The 22,870-nt window shown below is 48.3% G+C and overlaps 2 protein-coding genes across 2 annotated transcripts; both read right to left on the reverse strand.

The window, feature by feature from the left end:
- Nucleotides 1-1,814: 1,814 nt before the first annotated feature.
- Nucleotides 1,815-16,959, reverse strand: LOC119090434 (vasotocin-neurophysin VT 1). Its single transcript, XM_037213236.1, has 4 exons — nt 16,940-16,959; nt 5,781-5,981; nt 4,107-4,230; nt 1,815-2,673 (listed from the first exon to the last, which is right to left on the reverse strand). The coding sequence occupies exons 1-4, from the start codon at nt 16,943-16,945 to the stop codon at nt 2,549-2,551; spliced, it is 456 nt and encodes a 151-aa protein (XP_037069131.1). The 5' UTR covers nt 16,946-16,959; the 3' UTR covers nt 1,815-2,548.
- Nucleotides 16,960-21,539: 4,580 nt separating this feature from the next.
- On the reverse strand, nt 21,540-22,634 carry LOC119089657 (procathepsin L). Its single transcript, XM_037212451.1, has one exon. The coding sequence runs from the start codon at nt 22,621-22,623 to the stop codon at nt 21,652-21,654; it is 972 nt and encodes a 323-aa protein (XP_037068346.1). The 5' UTR covers nt 22,624-22,634; the 3' UTR covers nt 21,540-21,651.
- Nucleotides 22,635-22,870: the final 236 nt, after the last annotated feature.

Below are 22,870 nucleotides of genomic sequence, written 5' to 3' on the forward strand. Positions count from 1 at the left end.
TTCTCGGGAGTGTTGCTCAAAAACTGGAGGGGTTGCGATCTTAAGAGGGGCAGGGCTGTGAACTGTACAGAATTATCTTCAAGATTGCTATTCCAATTAAAACCGCCGTAAAAATGTAGACCACTCCCGTTTAAGGGATCTTTAAGAGAGAACATCCCCATAAAAGGAGTTTTCCACATTTATGGGGAGTTTTGAACCAAACAAAAATATACAGATCATTCGGTGCAGTGCACAGCTCTGCCCTTCTTACTACCTAAGGTGCTCCAGTTTTTGAGCAATACGTCAGCAAAAATATGCAGACTATTTGGTGCAGATTATTTAAAGTTCACGCAGGCATCCATGGCGCCACGATCACGTCATTCTAATCCTGCCATCCCATTAGTACATGCGGCGATCAAAGCCGAGAAAAGTGTAGCTGTGGAGTCATTCATGTCTAGCTTCCGTGAGCACAATTTCGAGACATGCCGGCCGTTGATTGGCTGTCAATCAATGCTATGCAATGTAAGATGTTGCAATTAAACAAATACGTATTGAGCAGTAAATGTACTGAATAGAGAAATTGTGTCATCTAAAGCAGTATGCTTCACTTACTTATTAAGTTTACCAAAAGTTATAGGTGATCTTATTTATTATACCTGATGCTTGCTTAAATATCGTCAAATGTGGAGCATTTGCCTTAAGCCTTGGCATACGGCTTTGGAGTATACACCATGCATAAAAACATCATAGAGTTTGGTTTGAAATGGCACGCACTGCATAACTGGAAAACTTTGAATTGGCTTGTCAATGTCTGAGTCCATCATGCTTGCGAAAAATTTGTGCATCCACCAGTATTTCTTAACAACAATTATAAAGCAATTGCACGTACGTTTATGCTAAAAGAAAACATTAGTTCGTAAATTGTATATGTAAAATACCAGCCAAAACCCGCGACATAGTCAGCAATGTCCGCCGAAAAATCTGTGTGCTTTTTTCAGCCCGTGGGGCACAGGCTTGCGGGTTCAAAAGTGGCAACTTTACCACGAACCCAGCAGAGCAATTCTAGTTAAAAATATTGCCCAAAGATATCACCTTGCCACGAAACAGCTTGGTAAGGCAGAAAGGGTGCCTCGAGGGTGTCCCTGAGGGGGTAAACATTTGTCTTTGGGACCTAGGCGAGATAAGGCCCAGGTCCCCGGCCTACGCGAGGCAACGAGGTCTCGCCATGCATTACGACGCATCACTTAAAGTACCGTGCGCCGGCCGTTGCCGCATACCGTTACTTTAGAGTCGCGCGGTAGCCTCCTCTTCCTTCTGGTCTGGTTCTCTTGGCCGGCTGCCCATAAGTCGTCAGTTTGTCGGAATTCGCGAGCTATCGTGCGACCTTAATTTGCTGCAATGAAAAACTGAAGTAATGGAAAAACTGTGCAATATGAGGAAAGCTTAAACACGGTTGAACGGTTTCAGACAGCAATTTAACATATTGTTCGTGCTTTTTAGGCACATATGCGCTATCCTCGGGCATGCCACAGTGCTCCCTGTTGTCAAGGTTTCTAAAGGATGACACCTTCAGTGCAGCGTACTCCCTGCCAGCCCGGGGGGCATACATGCGTGCTTCGTATGTTATCATATTGAGGAGGGCATCCGGAAAGTACGAAGGGCATAGTGAAGAACGTTGGAATATCATATTGAAGTGTCGGTGCGTGATAAACATGACTGATGGTATCGAGTCCTGACTTTCAGGTTTGAACTTCGACCTCTTATCACGAAAGGTCAAGGAAGACCGGTAACCGAGGTTGATACCTTTCTATGTGGGACTGACAAAACCAGAACTGTTCGACAGAGACATGTATTGGTGACGACGTCAACAGTTTAGAGCTGGACACCCGGGGTCCGTCAAACATGCCGTGTATTGCACTTGTAAACCTGAACCGCATGAATCAGTCTATAAAGCGTGATATTGTTACCAGCAGACCGACGGGCGAAGGTTCTCGCGTCTGCTGGCATGTTACCAGTAGACCGGCAAGCGAAGGTTCTCGAGTTTGCAGGCATGTTACCAGTAGACTGGCAGGCGAAGGTTCTCGCGTCTGCAGGCATGTTACCAGCAGAGCGGCAGGCGAAGGTTTTCGCGTCTGCAGGCATGTTACCAGCAGAGCGGCAAGCGAAGGTTCTCGCATCTGCAGGCAGTCAGCCGACGAGCCACAGACCCCAGATGCATGGGCAAATTATTACTTACCTGGGTCCCTCGGTATTGATCACCAAATCATCAAACGACATGAATACGATTGAGGTTAGAAGTAGGTCTGTTGCAGGGAAACGTGCTTAGTTCTGCCTCAGAGCAGTGACCCACAGAGCTCATCTAAAGAGCTAGCGATTCACATCAACGCCATGACCTGGCATTGCCCCAGCGCACTGACATGGCTCGTGACTGAAACCCAAGAGAACGCCTGGCCACGCCCCAGCTCCGTCTCCGAACTCGCCGCCGCTTCAGATCGCGTCGTGCCTCGCTCCCGAAGCCACTCCGCCGCAGCGCCGGCCCGGCTCCGGCTCTGGTCCGGCTTTAGCCTGCTCAGGCCACGGCACCATCTTGCAGGTCGGGCGCGTTCACGCCCTCCAGCTTCGAGAAGATGTACTTGACCAGGATGCGGTAGCCCTGCTTCAGTACGCGACACTCGGCCGACTGGGCACACGCCTCTGCGGAGCAAACGGCCTCGCGACGTGACCAGCGGAACAGCCACGTCTCCACTTATCTCAGGTCGATGCTGACGGCTGACGAGAAAACGTTGCACAGTTCGCAAACGTGAGCTGAAAGCCCTGGCAAATGGGCGTCATGTTCTCGTGAAGCAAACCACTGAGCCAGACTCACGAGACGTTCATCCGACGGCCGCGTGCGGGAAGTTTTGAGGTTCACACATGGCTCCCAGCCCAGCGTTCAATGTCCCCCACCCTGTGGCAAACGACGCTAGATATATCGACGATAGATAACCTAAGCTTGTTGAGAGCGTCGTTAAAGCCTATAGATATTATAACAGACATGCGCGAACAAGGGCGCAGCAGTGAGGGTGATCCAGAGCGGTCGAGCTCTATACCTTCTGACCACATCAAGTATTTTGGGGTTTTGATATGTAAAGGATGCAATATGACAAATGCATGGCCATCGAGACGGGTCGAAACTTTAAATCTGGTAAAACTGCTCTCCAGTTCCCAGCAAAAGAACACAACACGTGTGATTACGGCTACTGTATCCTGCGCCACTACACAGTGACAGAGCGTGACGGAGCCAGGAGCCAAACTTCTTGTCGTGCCGTTTGTAGGCACAACACTTCAACTTCGGTTCAATTGTATCTGTTTTAAAAAGCTGACCGCATCAGGCTAAGCCAATGCCACGAGTGGCATGCCTCCCTCTGTAAGCCTTAAAGTTTTTCACTTGGTATTGGGCGGTTCGCACCAATTCGGTCCAAAATCGCATGAGGTCCGAAAAAATTGATATTGGCCTACGCGCCTGTCGAGACCCTGACGGAGACGTTTAAGCCTGGTTAGAAATGGATGGCAAGTGACGAACGTCTCAATAAACAGAAATGTTAAGGTGAACCAAGACGTTAAGGTCAACCAAGACGTTAAGGTCAACCAAGACGATTGCTATGATGATGCATGGTGTGACGTCACAGCGAGGCTTCTGCGGCATGCCTGCGTGCCTGCGTGCTGCAGTCGCGTGCCTGCGTGCTGCAGTCGCGTGCCTGCGTGCTGCGGTAGCGTGCCTGCGTGCTGCGGTAGCGTGCCTGCGTGCTGCAGTCGCGTGCCTGCGTGCTGCAGTCGCGTGCCTGCAGTCCCAGCCTTAGGGTGCACCCGTTCTGCCAGTTGGGGGGGGGGGACCAATGCGGAGCCCGGGGCCCCGTCTAGAGGTAGCCTCTGCCTAGGTTGAGTCTGATGCCTCCTTGGAATGCCTATAAGATAGCATTTGGGGAAAATTGTTATTCGATCTTCGTTTTTCAATAAGCTTTCGAAATGTCGTGGCTGCGCCTATGTGGTTTACATCTCAAAGTAAATCCGGCCAAGCAAAGGCTTCAAATGATTTTCAATAAAAGGCAACTTAATGCAACAAGAGGTTCCACCACAGCATGCCTTACCAAAGCTGCAGCAGTCAGGGTAGCTGCAGACGCCCTGTATGAAGCACGTGCCGGGAGGCGTGCCCTCCATGCCGACGACATCTCTGTATCGCGGTGACAGGGCCACCAGAAAACGCTTCCGGACCTGAACGGAGTGAGAACGGCGGGTCACATACGGAGAAGCGGAGGAGAGAGAATGGAAAAAGGTGGTAAAGAAAGTGAAGGCAAGAAAAAGAAAAGAAACGTAATGGGTAGGAGAAAGAAGGAAAGAGATTGAGAGAGAGAGAGAGAGAGAGAGAGAGAGAGAGAGAGAGAGAGAGAGAGAGAGAGAGAGAGAGAGAGAGAGAGAGAGAGAGAGAGACAGAGAGAGAGGGAGAGAGAGAGAAAGATAGAGAGAGGATGAAAGGGGGGAGGCAAAGAAAACATAAGCGAAGGAGCGAAAGAGAGGGGGAGGGGAAAGGAATGAAGAGAGAAAGAGGAATGGAAGCGGGAATAAGTGCGTAGTAGAAAGAGAGAGTGGACGTATTTCCATGAAAAGGCTTACAAACACGCCCAGGGAAGGTCTAAGAGAAAAGGGTGCAGAGGAGATGGGATAAATATCCCCACCCCCCACAACCCGCCGCATACCACCTGAAGAACCGTATGAGGTAGGAAAACGTAACTTAGGCTAGATGGATGCTGTAAATAAATATGCGGTCTTAAAAGACGTATGTTCCTAGCTCAACAAGTTATAGGTCAAATGAGGTGAAACCTATCCAATTTTGAATATTGTCCGTCGTTTTACTTGTTATTCCGGTTATCGCAGAGCTTGTGCTCAAATATACCGGACCGGGGCTATTTCATATCGCTGACATGGCATACCATATAGTAAGGATACGATATGTAGAATTTAGCTTCAGGTCGCTTATAAATTATCCAGTTATAACCTATATCATGGAATGCGTTCTCCGAGGAGAGCAGCTCGGTTCTCACAACTTCTGCAAGGAGATACGGACTTTCAGACTAACAGTGACCCGATATGAACTCGACCTGAATTGAATTCGTTGCCCATGATAACCTTATCATTAAAAGGTACAGGAGTTCGCATAAGCCGCCAGTGTTGCCAGGGACATTTCCTTGCAGCAAATATACCGCGGATTCATCAGCGCCTATTTTTACACCCTCGCGCTGGCCACATTTTTTACCTTGTCGGCCTGTAATTACAAATTTTTCGCAAAAATCTAGTTTATGTTTGCTCTTAATAACGAATGGTAATTGCATTTGCCGACAAACAGAACGATGTACATTTCACATCTGGCAATGCAATCCTGACAAAGACTATGAAACATGCTGCCTGCGGGAAACGTCCCCAACTGACTAAACGGCAGCCCAGTTATAGCTGTTGTGGCACCTATTGCAGCCTGTTATAGTGCGACTTCACATGGTAGCAAGTCGGCAAACATTCCTTCGCCGTATTTCAGCTGAAAGCTAGGATGAAGTAGCATGAGGTCAATAAGACATCAGATTTTGACACCAAGACATCAGAATTTGAGGGAAGGTTAGGGGAATTGTCGCTGTCGGTGTCGCTGATATGTTCCCTTCCCACTGGCAATGTGTTGGAAAATGTCTGATTTAAAATGTCTCGTGCGCTCGTCGTTTGCATCAGTCTCTCTGTGGCTGCGGCTGAAGTCAGCGGCAACATCCCGTCATGGTCACCTGGCCCAGTTTGAGAGAGCTGGGCGGGTCTGACGGCAGCTCGGGCGGCGAGGCTGGCGGAAGGAAGGGCGCTGCGCGGACTGGCAGCTGCAGTCCCTGCGGCACCAGCTCCGGCGACGAACGCTTGCCGCCTTGTGGACAGTTGTTGATGAAGCAGCCAGTGCTCAATCCCAGCTGCAGCGCCAGGGCCGCCCACAGCAACTGCGGGCAGGGGCAGGCCGGGGCGGCGGGTCAGCAGGACAAGCGCGGGGCCGCCCACAGCAACTGCGGGCAGGGGCAGGCCGGGGCAGCGGGGCAGCATAAGCAAGCGCAGGGCCGCCCACAGCGGCTGCGGGCAGGGGCGGACCGGGGGTAGCGGGGCAGCAGGAGTACACGCTGCATCGAATGATTTTCAAAATGGCTCTTTCAGTACACAACTCCATGCAAATGCTGAACACTCTCTTCAAGCAGTTCAATGGCATTCAAATGTTCGCCGATTTCACATATAGACCTTCTTACATGTCGTCAGTTGTAGTTCACCATTTAGACGTTTGCCATTTCGGCATGTCGCCATTATCCTCTGTCGCTGTTTTGTAGTTCGCCATTTTGACATTCCACTTTTTGGCACGTCGATCTTTTACATGCCACCAATAGGGAAGTCGTTATATCACGGTCGACAAAAAGGCATTCGGCAAACTGCGAATAGACCTTGTGTCAAGTCACGCGACTTATCATGTAACAAATGGCAAATAATAACACTTTCGCAGACAGATGCCACGATATGAGACGGCTATGTGCGCCGGAGGCCGCATACGTATGTGCTATGGGACGCGTCTATTAACAGACAGTTCAATGCACGAGAACGCCAGCCCTTTACAAGGTTGATCCCACGGATTAAACCTAATACACTAGGGAAGTGTAACTGAGGAACAAAAAACTGTAGTGGGAGGGAATTTAGCGGTTTGAAATTGGCTTTCATGAGTTTTTGCTTTAGAAATTACCTGGTGGCACCTAGCGCGTATGGCGTGTTGGTGAAAATGGAAAATGAAAAAGAATGCTGGCGTGTTGTGATTTGCCTTCAAGCTACGGTGTGTAGATTAGATTATTCGGTAATTTTATCAATTAAGTACAAGCCATGTTGGGGGTGACCTGCCATTGCTGTGCATGATGGCTGTGGTTTTAAGTTAATGTCTCATGTCTTGAGAATGTCAAAAGAATAACGAAACGTCGACGAAATAAAAGAAACAAGAAAGAAATGTGGTGCACTTGGAATGTTTTCTGTCGCGTGAGTTTTGCGCTTGTTTTTAACAGCCACTACCAAGAAAGCAAGCATTTAATACGCAAGAATGAAAGTACATCACAGGGATCACAAACCTTAAAACCGCTGTTATTTTGAACGACTAATGTTTTATGTATATGTACATATATATATATATATATATATATATATATATATATATATATATATATATATATATATATATATATACGTGTGTGTGTGTGTGTGTGTGTATGTGTGCGTGCGTGTGTGTGTGTGTGTGTGTGTGTGTGTGTGTGTGTGTGTGTGTGTGTGTGTGTGTGTGTGTGTGTGTGTGTGTGTGTGTGTGTGTGTGTGTGTGTGTGTGTGTGTGTGTGTGTGTGTGTGTGTGTGTGTGTGCTTTCTTTTTAAAGCGCATGTGTGTAGCCACAGCAGTCATGCATGGAACCCTTGCAGATTATATCCGCTTTTTTATAAAGGCACCTGATTTGTAAAGCTGAAGAGATCCAGTTGCAGCTCTCTCTTGCATACTGAAAAATAAATTGGGTGTATGACTTACGATGATGAGGATCGTTTAGTGTCCACAATATATGTGGCTATCTTAATTCATTTACACACAAGTCCTCAATGCATCAAAATTACAACGATAATACAGATGCATTTTAGTCAATATCAATGTTAATGAATGCATGTGGAATGCTGTAAATGTTCATTCCACGCATAAGTTAAGAACATGGTTCCCAGCCTTTCCGCAAATACGCTTAGGCAGTTACCCTCCTGTTGAGACATCCTTTTTCCGCTTTTTTCAATAAGCACGAAATGCAAGCCAGCTCTGCGTCTGGGGGACACAGTCCCAAGTTCATGTGCCTGTGAAGGGAAAGCAACCCCCACCAGTTTCACTTCGAACGTGTGAAAAAGGAAACGCCCGTCATATCGATGTCATGTATAATGCAGGTTGATGGTAACAACGCTGCTAGTTGAGCTGGCTTTTCCGTTACCAAGGGCTGATATTACCATACACATACTCGTTGCTTAATGAGCGTACCGACGCAGGGACGCAGCCCGAGCATTGGTAATTGTGGGGTGGGACACAGGGTCAACCAAGCCATTCCCCTGGGCAAGGCCCTCACCCACAAAAAGAGGTCATCGGATATGGCACACTTGATTTCGTGGGGAGCCCAGCCCTTCTCAAAAGCCAGGAGTCGCCAGTAAGCATAATGCTGTTTATGTTTTAAAGTTGATAAACTGAAGGAAGCACACCAGTGTCATTCATTTTTTTAAAAAAAATATGTAGACTCCTTCCAAGGCAATAGCACTCAGGGGCTGTATTGAAAATTGTCTGGGTTGTGTAAGGACATCCTGAACGCAGATCTAACATCGAAAAAGGCCGTATATTCGCATTCACATTAACCTGTTTTGGTCTAAGATGCTCAAATTTGTTCAGAATGAAAAAGGGAACGAATTACGTGACCTAGTTTCGGTCATTCGTGCTCGCAAGTCTTACAAAAACCCGACGCACGGCGTTGCAGTCTCCGGAGGTCACGCCTTACGCGCGCTGTGGACCCATATCGTTAGCTCCCATCTTCATTTTCATTGTCAGAAGGCCTCGAACAACGCAAGAATCCCCTGGCCTTCGGGGTCCCGTCCCTGTCGCCGTCCAGCAGATGCTACCCTGGTCGACTCAAAGCCACTTGCAAACATTGGGCCCTCTACCAGGCACTGTGGGTTTCTGGCCTATAAAGAAGCCTTCATTGCTTTAAAGGTCCCGACCAATGCAAATAGCGGGTTCCCATCCCGTCCCTGCTTAGGAAATGGGCGCTCAGGGATCAGACCGACACGGAGCCGACTGTTCGGCGTTGGTGGTCTATGATCGAAATAAATACCGGCATTGTCCAAGGGTGTCACCAATCGGTGCAAAAGGCCCTATATCTGATATATAATGGCCCGGCCCCGCGTTCGTGCACTCCGATCAGGCACTTGCTCATCGGTCCCGAGAGACCCCTCCGCTCCTTTACGGGCCACTCGAGCACTGTCCCTGGTCGACTCTGAGCTCCTTGTCAATACCGGACACTTGTTCGGCACTGTGGTCCCCTAACTGACACAGCAGCCACTCATTGACTTAGGGGCCCCGACCAACGTAAATCGCGGATCTCGGCCCTGTCTTTGCTTAGGAAATGAGTCCTAAGTCCAAGGCCTGACCCTGGAGTGTAATCTGGTGACGAACATTTCGCGTGTCGCGGTCGCTAAGATTCTACCATAGAAGTGAGTTTCGTAAAATGGGATTGGTGAGGCCGAGCGGAAGAAAAATAGCGCTAATTACACTAAAAACAAAGCATCTCCCGGATTCAACTCAATTTTCTCTCATTGACATACGGAGTTCGAGTCCCCTTAAACACAACGGAAAACTACCTACCTCGTCTAATACGTTTGCCTGCTATGTCTTCGCGAAAGATGTCGTCAGGCATCATTATAATTTTGTTAAGCATCGATCGTCGAAACCAGGTTCCGTTAATAGACGTAAGGTCGATGTCATATGGTTGCAGACGTTGTTGGATGTGCACGGCTTCGGGAGCCAAGAGTGTTAGTTGATTTGTGCGACTAACAATGTCCGCCATAGAAATCCCCGCTGATTGCCGCAAGACGGGTTGCAGGCGCCTAACTCCCATCAAGCACGATGCTCTAAACGGCTATTGTTAGTGGTCATTGCTAGACGAGACCGGACGGCCTGTGATCGGTGGCTGCCTTGGTGCAGCCCTTAACGGTAGTACCCAACTTTATCGCATTAAGCCCGGGGGAACGTGAGAACGCCACAGATTGTAGCCGTGTGACGCACGGGTGCAATCTGGTAATGGGTACAATCTGGTCCGTTCAACGTGGTAAATACTCCCCGCCGTGACAGATGCGCGCCCGCATTGGTGCTAAAACCAGCCTCGCACGCACCGCGCGCTCGATCGCGCCACCACGGCGAGGGGCCGTCTTTGCATGCGCTGCGGACTGAGTAGCGTACCCCTGTCGGGGCTCGCCCCTGGCAGACGTATATGAGGGTCCTGCGTGGCCGCTGAGGTGAGGTAAGCCGGAAATGCACGCTCCGAGGTGAGGTAAGCCTTATATGCGAAGAAAAATATGGGAGACTGATGGGAAAACAATGAATGGGTTTTCCATCACGCTAACACTATACATGTATATATATATATATATATAATATATATATATATATATATATATATATATATATAGTATATATACGCGTTATGTGAGGTGGCATCAAAGGGCATGATGGCACATGCTATGGTTTTGATGGTATTTTCATTGTTTTCTTTGATCTGCTAGCGATCAGTGATAAAAATTGATTCATAGGTATATTAGTCAAGGCCATTATAACACAAAATGTTTGCATCCGGTCTGAAAAAAATGATTCACTGAACACCTACAAGTCATCTGTGCCCTGATCCCTACACCCGTGTGTGTGAAATTATGGACAGGCCAAATTGTGCTAAATTGTCAAGTTATTTGCGTGTAAAGAAATGTGTTTTGGGGTATATTTACCTCAAGCTACACCTGTGACATCATAATTCCTTGAAACATTGGCTCCCTTACCACTGGAACTAGTGGCACTCGTATGCCAAACTTTGAGTTCTTGGTATGTATATAAGTATGTGAGTGTATATAAATACATGAGTATATAGGAATGTAAGCTGATATTTTCCCGCGATGCCACTGCTTCGCTATACATTATTTATCCTTACACCAGACATGTTCAGCGTTACATGTATTTTTTGCAATTTCGGTCTGCATTGATTGCATTGTTCCATTGGAAATTATTTTCTTTCACAAACAATTAGTTGAATGCATGCGCAATAACATACAACATGTCAGAACTATTTTCCAGCATCTATATGCTTAATGGGCGTGGTACTTCGAATTTCTGCTTATCATTTTAAATGGGCGCAAGCAGTGATAGCATTATATTTCATCATATCGACCTATGCGCTTAAATAACCAGATATATTTGACTGTTATGAATAGCTTTATGGTCTTCGTTTACAGAACTTAGTTGTTCAACACTTGCATGGCATTAGCATGCTTCCAACATGCTTTCAAAGAAATATTTGTGATCTCACATGCCTGTTTATGACTTAGACCCAGTCACTGAATAGTAGATAGTAAAATATGAACTTTTCAAAATCTCTGCAGACGCTGGCAATAGAAAGGTACCAAAATTACCAGTCATCCCAGCTCCCTCATCCTAACACCTGATACCGTGCAAAAAAGGTTATGGCTGCACGAGTTACAGACAGCCAAGTCAAAACGTCTCGATGACCACAACCGAACATGCGCTTAGAAATACACAACCCATATCATCCGTATAGTACATTGGGCTCCTACATCTTTGGACCCGATATCCGGTGCGTGGAAAGGGCCTCCCGAAACTTGACGGTTGGGATGGAAGGTTTCGAAGGCCCGTGCCGAGTATTAGGTTTCAAGGCGATTTGCTGCAGGACATCCGTACTCTAACCATTGTTCCGCGGTAGGTGTGCCTCGCATTAACCGTACCACGTTTTGCAAAGAATGCTTGCAATGGGTGCTTATTAGGGGTCAAAGCGCGGTCATATTATCTCAAACGGTCTCAAACTTAAAGTGAAGCAATCACAACCACCGAGTCGGTGACGTTAGCGATGACGAGGACTTTGTGGATCCCTCGTCCCGTCAGACCGTCAGACCTGTCGGCGCCCGCCGTGCCCCCCCCCCCCTCCCGTGCTTGTGGCTGACACAACGGCCGATGCACGCAACGCCCTGTCGGATCTGCTAATCAAGATGCAGGAGTCCATTCTTCACGATCTGGACGATCACCCTGAGCAAGACCCGACATGGAACAAAGACCTGTCGGTCGGTGACGGTCATGACGGTCTGGTGCGCCGCCACGTTCTCCGTCGCCTGCCAGAGCCGACTCTGCTGCGCAGCGCCAACTAGGTCAGAGGAAAAACGTGGCCACCATCCCTGTCCTTCGGCCGAAGGGGCGAAAGAGCTGTCCACTTCGCGGATGGAAGTGGGTGTTCGCCGGTCATCCTCCGAAGACCGAAAGGGGTGGCCACCTGTACCGTCGGGATCGGGGACAGCGTCGTGACGCAGCGCCGCACAGATTGCAGGACTGCGACGAGCAAAATCGAGCGCAGAATATGTCCTGTCAAGTTGATGCCGTGAAATGGCAAGTGTGGTGGTTAAACAGACAACGCACCATAGAAAGTCCTCACGCAGACTGTCTTCTCTGATTTCAGTGCTTTGATCATTGCATGTACATCAGGCGCCTTTTTGTAGGAATACCCGGGCCTTTCAGTATATTGATTTGGCTATAGACTAGTGGGGCTTTACCGTCTGAGGCCTTTCTAATCGTTCCAAGCACAGAGTTCGAGGTGATGGCATGCATTTAAGGCTAAATGTGTTAGAGCAAGTGTGTAAGATATCCGATGTTTGCAGGGTACTGAAGAGTGGAGGTGACGTGCACAGGAACATGCAATGCTTGTCGTGGGGCATCCAGCCGCTCGCTGCATGCCTGTCCCGAGTGCCGGTCCGACTCAGGCTGTAACTGTACGTAGGGCTGGGAAGGAGTCCGATTTGACGCTGCGCGGCCTTTGTCTTGCTTGTGACTACGGAAGCGGGATAACTTGATGCGAGGGTGTGTGATGATGGCATTTGATGATGTATTTGATCGATTGATGATGATGATGTGTTTGCCTGGGGACGGGAAACTGTACACCGTGCTTGATGCTGTACTCATCGGCGGCACAAATCACTTGTACAGCTTGTGAATATTATATTATTGTGTTTGTGAGAAGTCTTTTGGACGTGGTGAGTTATACCTGGTTTAGACGGTGTGCTTTGTGTGTGCTAAGGTGTGTCCTGTCGATCTGAATACACGTGCATGACATGTTAAAGCTGATGATCTTGTTTATGCCGCCGTCCACGATGTGCATGTCTTCGAGTGTTTAATCAGCATATTGTACGAAGACCACTGGACCATCGCAATGATAAGTCAGTGACGTCCGGTCAAGTTCACAATCTCATTTAATGCCTAGGTCATTAAAAGAGTACAGCCGATATGGTTCCAAGAAATGATGGGAGGTGCCAGTTGACGCAGCGCGAGGCCTGTCTGCTCCAATCTGGATCCCGTACAGAAGGTATTCTCGTGGAATCACCCGGGATGCCGGTTTTGCGTCAGTCTTTATACAACCCGCGACAAGAAATATGCCAGAAATATAGGACATCTGTATAAATATTATGGTTTGAATTATGTGGCTTGGGGGAACGGGTGCTCGGGAACGTGTGCCATGATTAATGCTTTTTAGCGGTCATATAATCCCACCACAACACTGGTTTCGCCAAATTTGTTAAAGGAAGGATTGGGAACCGGATTTATTAACCTGGGGCACCGTAATTATTAATGAAGCCCAAAGGTGCTAAATGAATGTAATTGAGTCCAACATTAAGTATAAATGCCCATTCTCTTCTTATGTGGGCCCCGTTGTTTTGCCGGTCCAAAAAGAAAAGTACATTTAGGTTCATGTGTTGGCATGCTTTCCATTCATATCGGGAACTGTGCGGCAAAAGGGGGCCAGAAATTGGGGAGAAGTGCAAAGATATTGGATTTTCCAAGATCCTTCCATTTCGCGGGATTTTCATTAGCGTGATGTGTGATTTTGTAGGGATCCATATAAATATGGCAAAGTAAGGTGGAAGTGGGAGAAGGAGGAGGGGGCCGAGCGTGCGCCGGTGGGCTCAGTTGCGATTTGAAAGGGGCCGGAGAAGTCGAGACCCGAACCAAACGTAATCTTAAGCTCCTGAACCGCGTAACGATCTTATGGCCATCGGACGGCTCTGTGCGACGCCTAAACTATTTACAAAAAAATACAGAGAAGCAATAGAAAGAAGCAAACACAAAATAAATTTGGGGAAGCTCTGCCGCATTTCCATCACATTCATCCAATACCCGCTGGGCAATGCAGGTTTAATGGCCTGAACTTCCATGTTTCAAAGTAAGGTTTTTCGGCGTTCTTGAAAGTTAGTCGAAGATTCACAGGAAAATGTAAATGTATTGACAAAAAGATGTACCAAATCCATTTCTTGTCGTCCCTGATATTTTGTGAGACAAGACAGTTGTGCCAGAAGATCAATACCTGGACGGTTTCGGTCACCACTATTTCTAACACTGCTGACAGTAGTTGCTAGGAAACATATGCACGAAAAAGATGCCATCCCCCTGATCTAACACTGCTGACAGTAGTTGCTAGGAAACATATGCACGAAAAAGATGTCATCCCCCTGATCTGACACTGCTGACAGTAGTTGCTAGGAAGCATATGCACGAAAAAGATGCCATCCCCCTGATCTAACACTGCTGACAGTAGTTGCTAGGAAGCATATGCACGAAAAAGATGCCATCCCTCTGATTTGTATGGAATTTTTAACTGAAATAGCCAGCTGGGAGATCATTTGGTGCAGTTCACAGCGTGCTCTTCTTAAAGGGATTGTCCCACACTGGAAGATATTGAAGCAAGCATCAGATATGATGAAAGAAGCTCGCTTATAACGATCAGTATACTTTTAAGTGAAAAGGACGGCTCTAGACCACACGGCTTCTCTGTCTAGTAAATTTACCCCCCCCCCCCCCCAATATGTCATTGATTACATTATCGTACCGTGCACAACATTGATTGAGAGCAAGTTGACGGCCGTTATATCTGAAAATGGTGCTAACGAGCGCCGTATATGAATGGCTCGACAATTACATTTCTATCCGTCACGGTCGCCGCATGCCTTATGGAATGGCAGGATTTCAATGACGTTATTATAGCGTCATGGATGCCTGGATGACGTTGAAATAGCCCCACCGAATTATTCTGCACACATTTGCAGGTGTGTAGTTCAGAAACTAGAAAAAACCCTAGGTCTTAAGAAGAGCAACAAGGCTGTGAATTGCACTGAATGATCCTCAAGATGGCTATTTCGGTTCAAAACCCCACGCAAATATGGACGTTCCTTAAACCTTTGGGATAAAGCACTGGCGGTGATAATTTGTGGAGTATGGACTGTAGCGTAGTGTACTAATGTCGCATAGAAGCTTGGCTGAGGAAGAAGCATCGCTGAAAAGCAGACTGTCCAGGTAAGCTGTGCTGTTGCCAGCATATCAAACTTTAAAAAGGCTTACTGGATTGAGTGTTGCCGTTTTCCAAATCTATTGTCTTTTGCCAGTACAGTTGGCGAGTATGGATCATTAATCCACACGATGTGCTGCATAGTTGTCCGTGCACTCGAGCCAGGGGCGAGGGGATTGGAACCGGGCAGCTTGGACCTCATTGACTTCAACTTAAGTGGAGTAGCTTTGTGAAAGCACGCAGTCATTAAATCCGTGGGCATGGCAGGTGGGCATGGCAGCTTTTAAAGTAAATACGTGTGTTCTTTTAACCAAAAAGCCAGTCATTTATCGAACTGTGAATTAACAATGCTCATATTTATTTTTGCACATCTAGTGCTCCACTCTTCTTCACGGCTACCATTGATGTAACAATTGGTGAGCCCCGCAAAGTTTTCAGAGATCTACTAACAATATGACAATTATTTTTCTTGCGTTCCTACTTGTTTCAGTTACACCATTTTGTATTTATTCATAAATTGTTCAATCTCATGCAATAAGTTCACAGTGTGGTAAAATCCTTTCCTAAAATCCTCGGTAAAATCTTTTCCTTCCAGAATTATTTTCTACAATTGTTTACGGCCCGAAAGCAGTTATACCGCATCGGCTACTCACCTGGCTTACATTGCACTTGTCTATGTTCTTATGACATTTTCCACTGATAATTTATAGTTGCCACGGGTGACAACATCGGTGGATGGGGAGGCAAAGGAAACGTGTCCCCAATTTAGCCGATGGCATTTCACAGCCCACACACTATTTTCCACAGGACGCACGGTTTTTATATTTTTCCGTGCAAAATTGCTAGTGTTAGGACCATTTTTACCAAAGGTGAATAAGTTTTGCCCAATTTTGCTTTGCTCAGTTAACCCCAGCCATAGCTCAAAATTGTTGCCATCACTCAATGTCGGGTAAAGCTGGGCTGCTCAGGACAAAACTGTTTGTGGCAAGGTGGAGCTAGACACGTCAAGTTATATTACGTGGTTGTTCTCGCCACCACGACTGCCGAGGCGGATATATTTGATATAAGCATGTGGGTTGGGCATGGATGACGTCAGCAAAAACGGACATTTGTGATCGCCACAGCGTACAGGGTTAATGTTTTGTGAGCAGTGCATTATTGGATTTCGAAAGATGGCGTGATTAAGTCACGGAATATGTCGTAGGTCTATACCTGCTTTGTAAACAGAGCCTTGCGAGTTGCAACAAATTGAGCACCCAAGTAAACATTGGTTCCCATAGCCAAAGAACGAAAAATACAAGCCATATCGGGCGTTTCGTTGAATTCACTTCATTGCATATCTTCTTCCCTAAATAAAATATTTGTCATTTGCCGGACCATTTACTGCACAAGCATTGTTGCCGTTTGGTATGTTAGGGACCATACGTGACAATGTCGGGAAATGTCTAACAAGTAAAGTGTATTAGTTTCATGGTGATGAGCAGGGAGTCCAATGATATTTTTCCCGTGAGAGCGGCTACTTCAAGTCAAAATTCTGAACTATTCAAAACATTTTTAGAAAACAAGTACTACAGGTCAAATCGTGCACGTCCAATCTAACAATAAGCAGCCAAATCGGACTAAACAACTTATGCTGCACAAGAAGTCCAAAAAAGGTGGGGTACTCCCTTCCCTCAATCACGTCTTTATTGGAGCGGCGCCTACAGGGCGGCCGCCTCGGCGCCGAGCGCCGCCGCGGGCGGGCCGGTGCGGCGCCGCCGCCGGCCACTGACCATCATCCCGTCTCGGTGCGGCGCGGGGGCGCTGGTACGGCCGGCTGTCCTCGGAGTGTCGGCGCGCCTCGGGTCGGTCTGCCACGTCTGCCGGCCCGCTCGGCGACTGCGGCAGCCACCGCCGCACCGGCCAGGTATACCGGCCCCGCTGCCACCTCCGGCCCGCCGAACGCACGATCTGCGCAGGCCCACCGCCGCCGGCTCTGCCCGGCAGCCACGCCTGAAGCAACGTCAGCCCCCTCTCGCCCCACCCCGTCCAGAAGACACCTAGGCGGTAGCGTGCTGATGCTCCATTCAAGAACAGCGAGTTGCTTGCCGAGCTTTTGAACCAAATCGTTTTAAGTGTCGTGAACACGGTCTGCAGTTTGGTCTGTAGCGCGTCCTAAACATGGTGTCAAGCATGATTGCCGGCGGACGTATGATATTATGTCACAGCTTGTTGCATGCTACACATCGTCCCAGACGTTGAAAATGTCACTGTATGAGCATATTTGCCTAAGTACTGGAAGCGTACAATACACCGACAACTTCACACAATCGCCGTGAGGGGATACGTAATATGAGTAAGCGCCACTTTATTCCGATCGTAAGCTGTGTTTTTGAGGAATACATGGACAAAGTTCTGCGCGAATGATATATTTCCCGTCCATTTCCGATGACTTTTTGTTACAAAATCACCTCCTTTTTAATCCAAAGTTTGATTCTATTCCATCTCACTTTCAATCATTTTTTCTTAGTTTGTACTATTTCTGTTGGCAGGAGTGATTCCAGACTTGGGTGAACAATCGACGCTGCTGTCTTTGCACCATTTTCACTCACTACGAAGCCAGGGTGTAGCTCCTTGTCCAGTTGGAAGGGAGGAGGCTATCAAGTCACTACGGTAGTCATCACCGCCGTCGGCAGCCCGGCTACCGGAGCTTCAATGGCGAAGACAAAAGACAGATCTCGTGATATGGTGCCACGTTTTATGATCCATGGCTCAATAAATGGGTGATACGAAGACACCCATCCCACTGCAAGTCAACTCTACACAGAGGTAGAAGTATATATGGCTGCAATGATGCCTGGTTCGCAGTTTCGCACGTCGACGCCCATAAATATCCAAATGACCTTATCAGTCATTTCTGATACTGCCACCATGTCACCTGCTTCCTTTGTAATGCTGCTGATTAACAACTCACTTCACCCGAATGACAAAATACGTCTCGATTTTTTCTTTATCGCGATACTTTCAACCCGAATAAAAGATGCCAGATAGGGCGAAATTAAGTACATGAACTGCAACGTAAAACAAGAAATACACTTAATGCACCACGTGAGCCAAATTTTTAAGTCATAATTCATATCTGACAGCCGGTAACTACAGGCAGCGTTGCGCAGGTGCCACAATGGCGAATGCTTTTTTAAATTTTAATGGATGATCTGTCCAGAAGTTTTGCAAGAAACTTTCAAGGCAATACGCACTGCATTACACTGACAGTATGCGTTAGATGTTGGCCAAAAATTTAATAAATGCCGAAGCAAAGTGATAATGGGTGCCGAAATTACGCTATGTCAAGGTGTGCGTATGGGAGGGGTAGCTTGTTGCATGCACCCCTTCTTAAAATTATAAGAACTACCTGGCCATTTATCAAAATCGCACGACATTCGATTTTTCCGAACAGATCAACGCTCTTAGAAGTGAAAGCATTAAACATTGTTGATAGGGGGGCAGGCGGAGGTGCAACAGGTGTGTCAAGTGGTACTCGCCGCGTGTGCAGGTGATGTGTGCTCCACCATCAATGCTGCTGGATGAGGGGCACCCCGCAACTGAAGGCTTGAAACACCGGGTCCGTGGAGGATTTGAGCCCATTCGATATCCCTGCTTGGTCTGAGTGCTGCCTGAGATGGTGTTGCCGGCCCCACACGCAGACCTCTTCACCCATGCACTTGGTGGGCTCTGATGACAACGGGATGGACTGCTACCGGCAAGTTCGGTGCGCTGCTGTGCCGTGTGGGCAAGAGTATTTGTCAGCACACATCACATCCACACCTCTTCGCCATAGGCGCGTGGGTAGTTCGTGGCATGAAGGTGCTTGCACCCGCGGTCCCCCTCTTCAATGGTTCGCATCTGACACTCAAGCGTGTTTGCTTCCGCGCAGGCTTCGACGACCTCAACAGGTAGTGACGCAAACCTCGCCAGCTCCACATACTGGGTGGCCTGCACCGATTAATTATTGCGCAAGAAATGACGTCAAACGCAACATTTGATGCCTACCGCTTATATGTGGGCATATATTTTTTTACGAGATCAGGACATTGAGCGGCTCGAGACACATGTCAGCACAATTGGTACCGCTGTGCTTACTGCAACCAATGACAGGTAATGGGGCAAGGCACATTGGCTCTTGGTGGACGTTAGCAGATGCCGTCTACTTTTGGACACATAGAAATTGTGGTGTTATTGAGTTACTGTTTGAGACACATCCACGCAGCACAAGCACATCTTGCATAGGTTCACAATGCTGCAGCTCGCCAGATAACTGCATTTTCGTGCTCGAAGATTGCGAAGTGTTTTCCAGCCGCCTGAGCAGTATATACAAACCGACTTGAATCGATATCAGGTATGCAGAAGCTATGCACTGATGCTCTTCAGTATTGGAGCCTCTGATTTCATGTCAATTGAAATGCAAAGCGTAGACCACCAAATTTCACATCTGCCATTCGAAGCATTGGTTATAGAACGATTCGTCGGAGCGATATCCGAGAGTTTCGTGCATTGATATGTCTCTATTGCAATTCGGTATTAGGCGGAGTCTGGAGTGGCAGGATCTCTTGCACCTCAAAGGCAGGACAATACAAAGCACAATACAAAGTGCGTTCGGGTCTCCGCATGCGACTCACAAGCCAAAAATGTGCTAGCCATTCTGCCATTGGCCGTTCATATTTTTCAGACGCCTACTAAAGAATAATAAGATTTCAAGCGTCCGGCCGCCTACGCTGGTGAAACTCACCAGACAGCGATTACTGACCGAGGACTTGGGCGTCTGCATTCCATGTGACAATTTCATGCATGGATTCCTGCACTCCATGTGTCGATAAATGAACACCACAGAAGTTGAATGGCGCTGGAAATAAATATACCCTTGGGAAACGTTCGGCGAAGACCTCTCCGGACGACAGGATCATGTGGTTATTAACACGCGCGCGGGTGGCCGGCTAGATACTCTTTGCTCGGGTGAGGGTTCATTTTGACCCCCTGAGATCTCGGGAATTGAGAAAGCTAGAGACACCAAATTTACTGGGCGTATTGACCTGTACGTTAACTCACTTAGGTCAAAGCTTGATATTCTTAGGTCATGACCTTTGGGTCAAATAAGGTCAAATTCCAGGTTGGTCTCCAAAAGGGCCCCAGAACCTAGCTAACCGTTTCTAAGGAAAAGGTCGCATGCTCATTTTAGGTCAGTGACAGTGTTTGACATTTTGAAGGTCATGGTGGTCAGAATCATACAAAACTCTTTAAAGTGTTGCGTGTGAATAAGCGACAAAGATTACGCTAGTCCGTATGTCTCTAAAAACAAAATGTTACCCTGGGTCAGCTTAGGTCAATGGCCTATCCTGAGCTATAAGAAGTCCATGGAAGATGTATAACACGGTTACTGCGATCAGTGAATTACAAATGAGCACCAGAAACTACCCCATACAGCAAGCCCCAGAGTGATAAAACAGGTTGGCTTTGACCTTGGTCTGACCTTCATACCTGACCTTAGGTCAACGTAATTTGCTCACTTAATATTTGTATTGCCTAAGAAAGCATGTCAGAGATGTATGGCTTCGTCTGACTCTCTGTTATTACATCAGATTGAACGATTTCCTAGAAACTGACCTCGCTGAAACCATGACCTGCCTTTGACCTACCATAGGTCAGCGACCTTGCAAGGTACATCTATTTTTTTAAATCAAACGATCCGCTATTTGACTGTCTACGGCTATGCGACATTTGGTGCGGCTGTGCTGCGCGGTTCGGAAACCATTCTGGAAAAGCCTTTGAGGGGGGGGGGGTCAATTTGACCCCCACCTGAGCGCGTTTTCATCTTAAAGGGAGTGTTCCATATTTGTGTCAGGTTTCGAAATGAAATAGGCATTTGGAAGATCATACGGTGCAGATCACAGCCCTGCCCTTCTCAAGACTTCTAGCTTCTGAGCTAAATGCCCGCAAAGATAGGGGACTATTTTGGGGAGAGTATTTAAGTTTACCCTGACATTCATGACGTCATAATAACGTCATGCAGGTCCTGCCGTCCCAAAAGCCTTGCGGCGATCAGGACGTAATCAAACAATGTCGTTTCGAGGAGCATTTTAACTAAACAGAAAAATTGTGTTGTGTAAAGCAGTCTCGTCTCCTTAGAAGCATATTCATAGTCATAAGTGTCTTGTTTAATCACATCCAATATCTTCGAATGTGAAACATTCCTCTTAAGGCGATAGCATGACGCCGTTAGGTAATCGCTGGTGAGTAGCTGTATAGCCTGTCTGTCACCACCTCTAGACCGAGAAACCTAGCGTGAAGTGCGCTATACATGCGCGAGCAAAATGGTAAGGTACAACAGAGATTAGCGTACGCAATTTGTATTACTGCATGGACTGGCACAACACAATCATCGTGCATCCAAGACGGTCGGACAACAGCGTGACGGCACGTGCTGCAGCGCTCCCGCCTCTCCGAACGCCGTCTAGACCGTGGGGTAGGAGGCCTGGGTGGCGATGCCGCACTGGTTCCTGTGGTTGCGCGTCATCTTGATGAAACCTTCCTCGCCCCAGGAGCGGCCCCAGGAGTTCTTCACCAGCCAGTAGTCGCTGCCGCCCTCGGTACCGTAGCCGATGGCGAGCACGCCGTGGTCAAGACGCGAGCTGGAGCAGCGCGCCTCGCTGTAGACGCCGCTGTGGTACAGCTGGAACGACTGGTGCGAGGCGTCGATAGCTACCGAGATCGGGCCGACGTTGGAGACGGCATCCTCCAGGTCCGACTCGGAACCCGAGCGCACGTCCACGTACGACGAGAGCGAGGCCACGAACTTGCCTTCGTCCTCCTTGCAGTGGCCGTTCCTGGCAGTGTACGGGTACGACGACTCGGACTCGATGCCGCCCTTGGCGCGGATGTACTTGAAGGCTGAATCCATGAGACCACCGTTGCAGCCCTGGTTACCGTAGTGCCCCGAGCAGTCGACCAGCTGCTGCTCGCTGAGCGAGGCCAGCTCGTTGCCGGCCATCTTCCAGGCGGCCTCCAGTGAGCCAGTGGTGGAGAAGGCCCAGCACGAACCGCACTGGCCCTGGTCCTTGATGGGTGTGACGACGCCCTGGTCGCGCCAGTCGACGGTGACGGCCACGGCCTTGCCAGTAAGCTGGTGAGTGGCGTGAGGACGGCTGCTCTGCGCCACGTAGCCCTTGTAAAGCGAACTGAACTCATCTGTGGTCAGATCGGCGAACTTGTTGAGCGCCACGGTGAAGGTGTGCTTGCCCTCGGCATACTCAGCCATGTGCTTGTCGACGAACTCCTTGTTGTCGGCGTACACCTTCATGCGGTGGAACTCCTCAATGATGTTGGAGTAGGTCTTACCGTGGGTGGACTTGAAGGCCTCCCACTCGGCACGCTCCACGAAAGCGGAGGCGGCCCCCACGAGGGCGACGATCAGGAGGAGCTTCATGACTGCTGCGGTCGCAGAGGAGGCAGATGCTTCACCGAACGCGCCGGCCCGTTTTATACGAAAACGTTATCAAGCGTAACAAAGGAAACGCACCCCAGCTGAGCGTTTTGTGGGAGAACACGCCCGAATCGCATTCAGCAGATGTTCTCGAATTCCCAAATACCCACGGGTGCGCGGGAGCGAGCAAAGCAGCAGCGGAGGGCGTGTCAGCCAAACAAACACAGACATCGCCGCACACACGCGGAGC

This window comes from Pollicipes pollicipes, unplaced genomic scaffold (genome assembly GCF_011947565.3).
Source record: "Pollicipes pollicipes isolate AB1234 unplaced genomic scaffold, Ppol_2.1 Scaffold_3087;HRSCAF=3621_pilon_pilon_pilon, whole genome shotgun sequence".
Taxonomy (NCBI): domain Eukaryota; kingdom Metazoa; phylum Arthropoda; class Thecostraca; order Pollicipedomorpha; family Pollicipedidae; genus Pollicipes; species Pollicipes pollicipes.

Excerpts from the sequence above, each read along its gene's own strand:
- LOC119090434 (XM_037213236.1), bottom strand. Across the intron at positions 4,231-5,780 it reads GCTCTCTCAAACTGGGCCAG|GTCCGGAAGCGTTTTCTGGT; the intron begins GTGACCATGACG and ends CACTCCGTTCAG. Across the intron at positions 2,674-4,106 it reads CCCTGACTGCTGCAGCTTTG|AGGCGTGTGCCCAGTCGGCC; the intron begins GTAAGGCATGCT and ends TTTGCTCCGCAG.
- LOC119089657 (XM_037212451.1), bottom strand. The coding sequence starts at position 22,623 with ATGAAGCTCCTCCTGATCGTCGCCCTCGTGGGGGCCGCCTCCGCTTTC.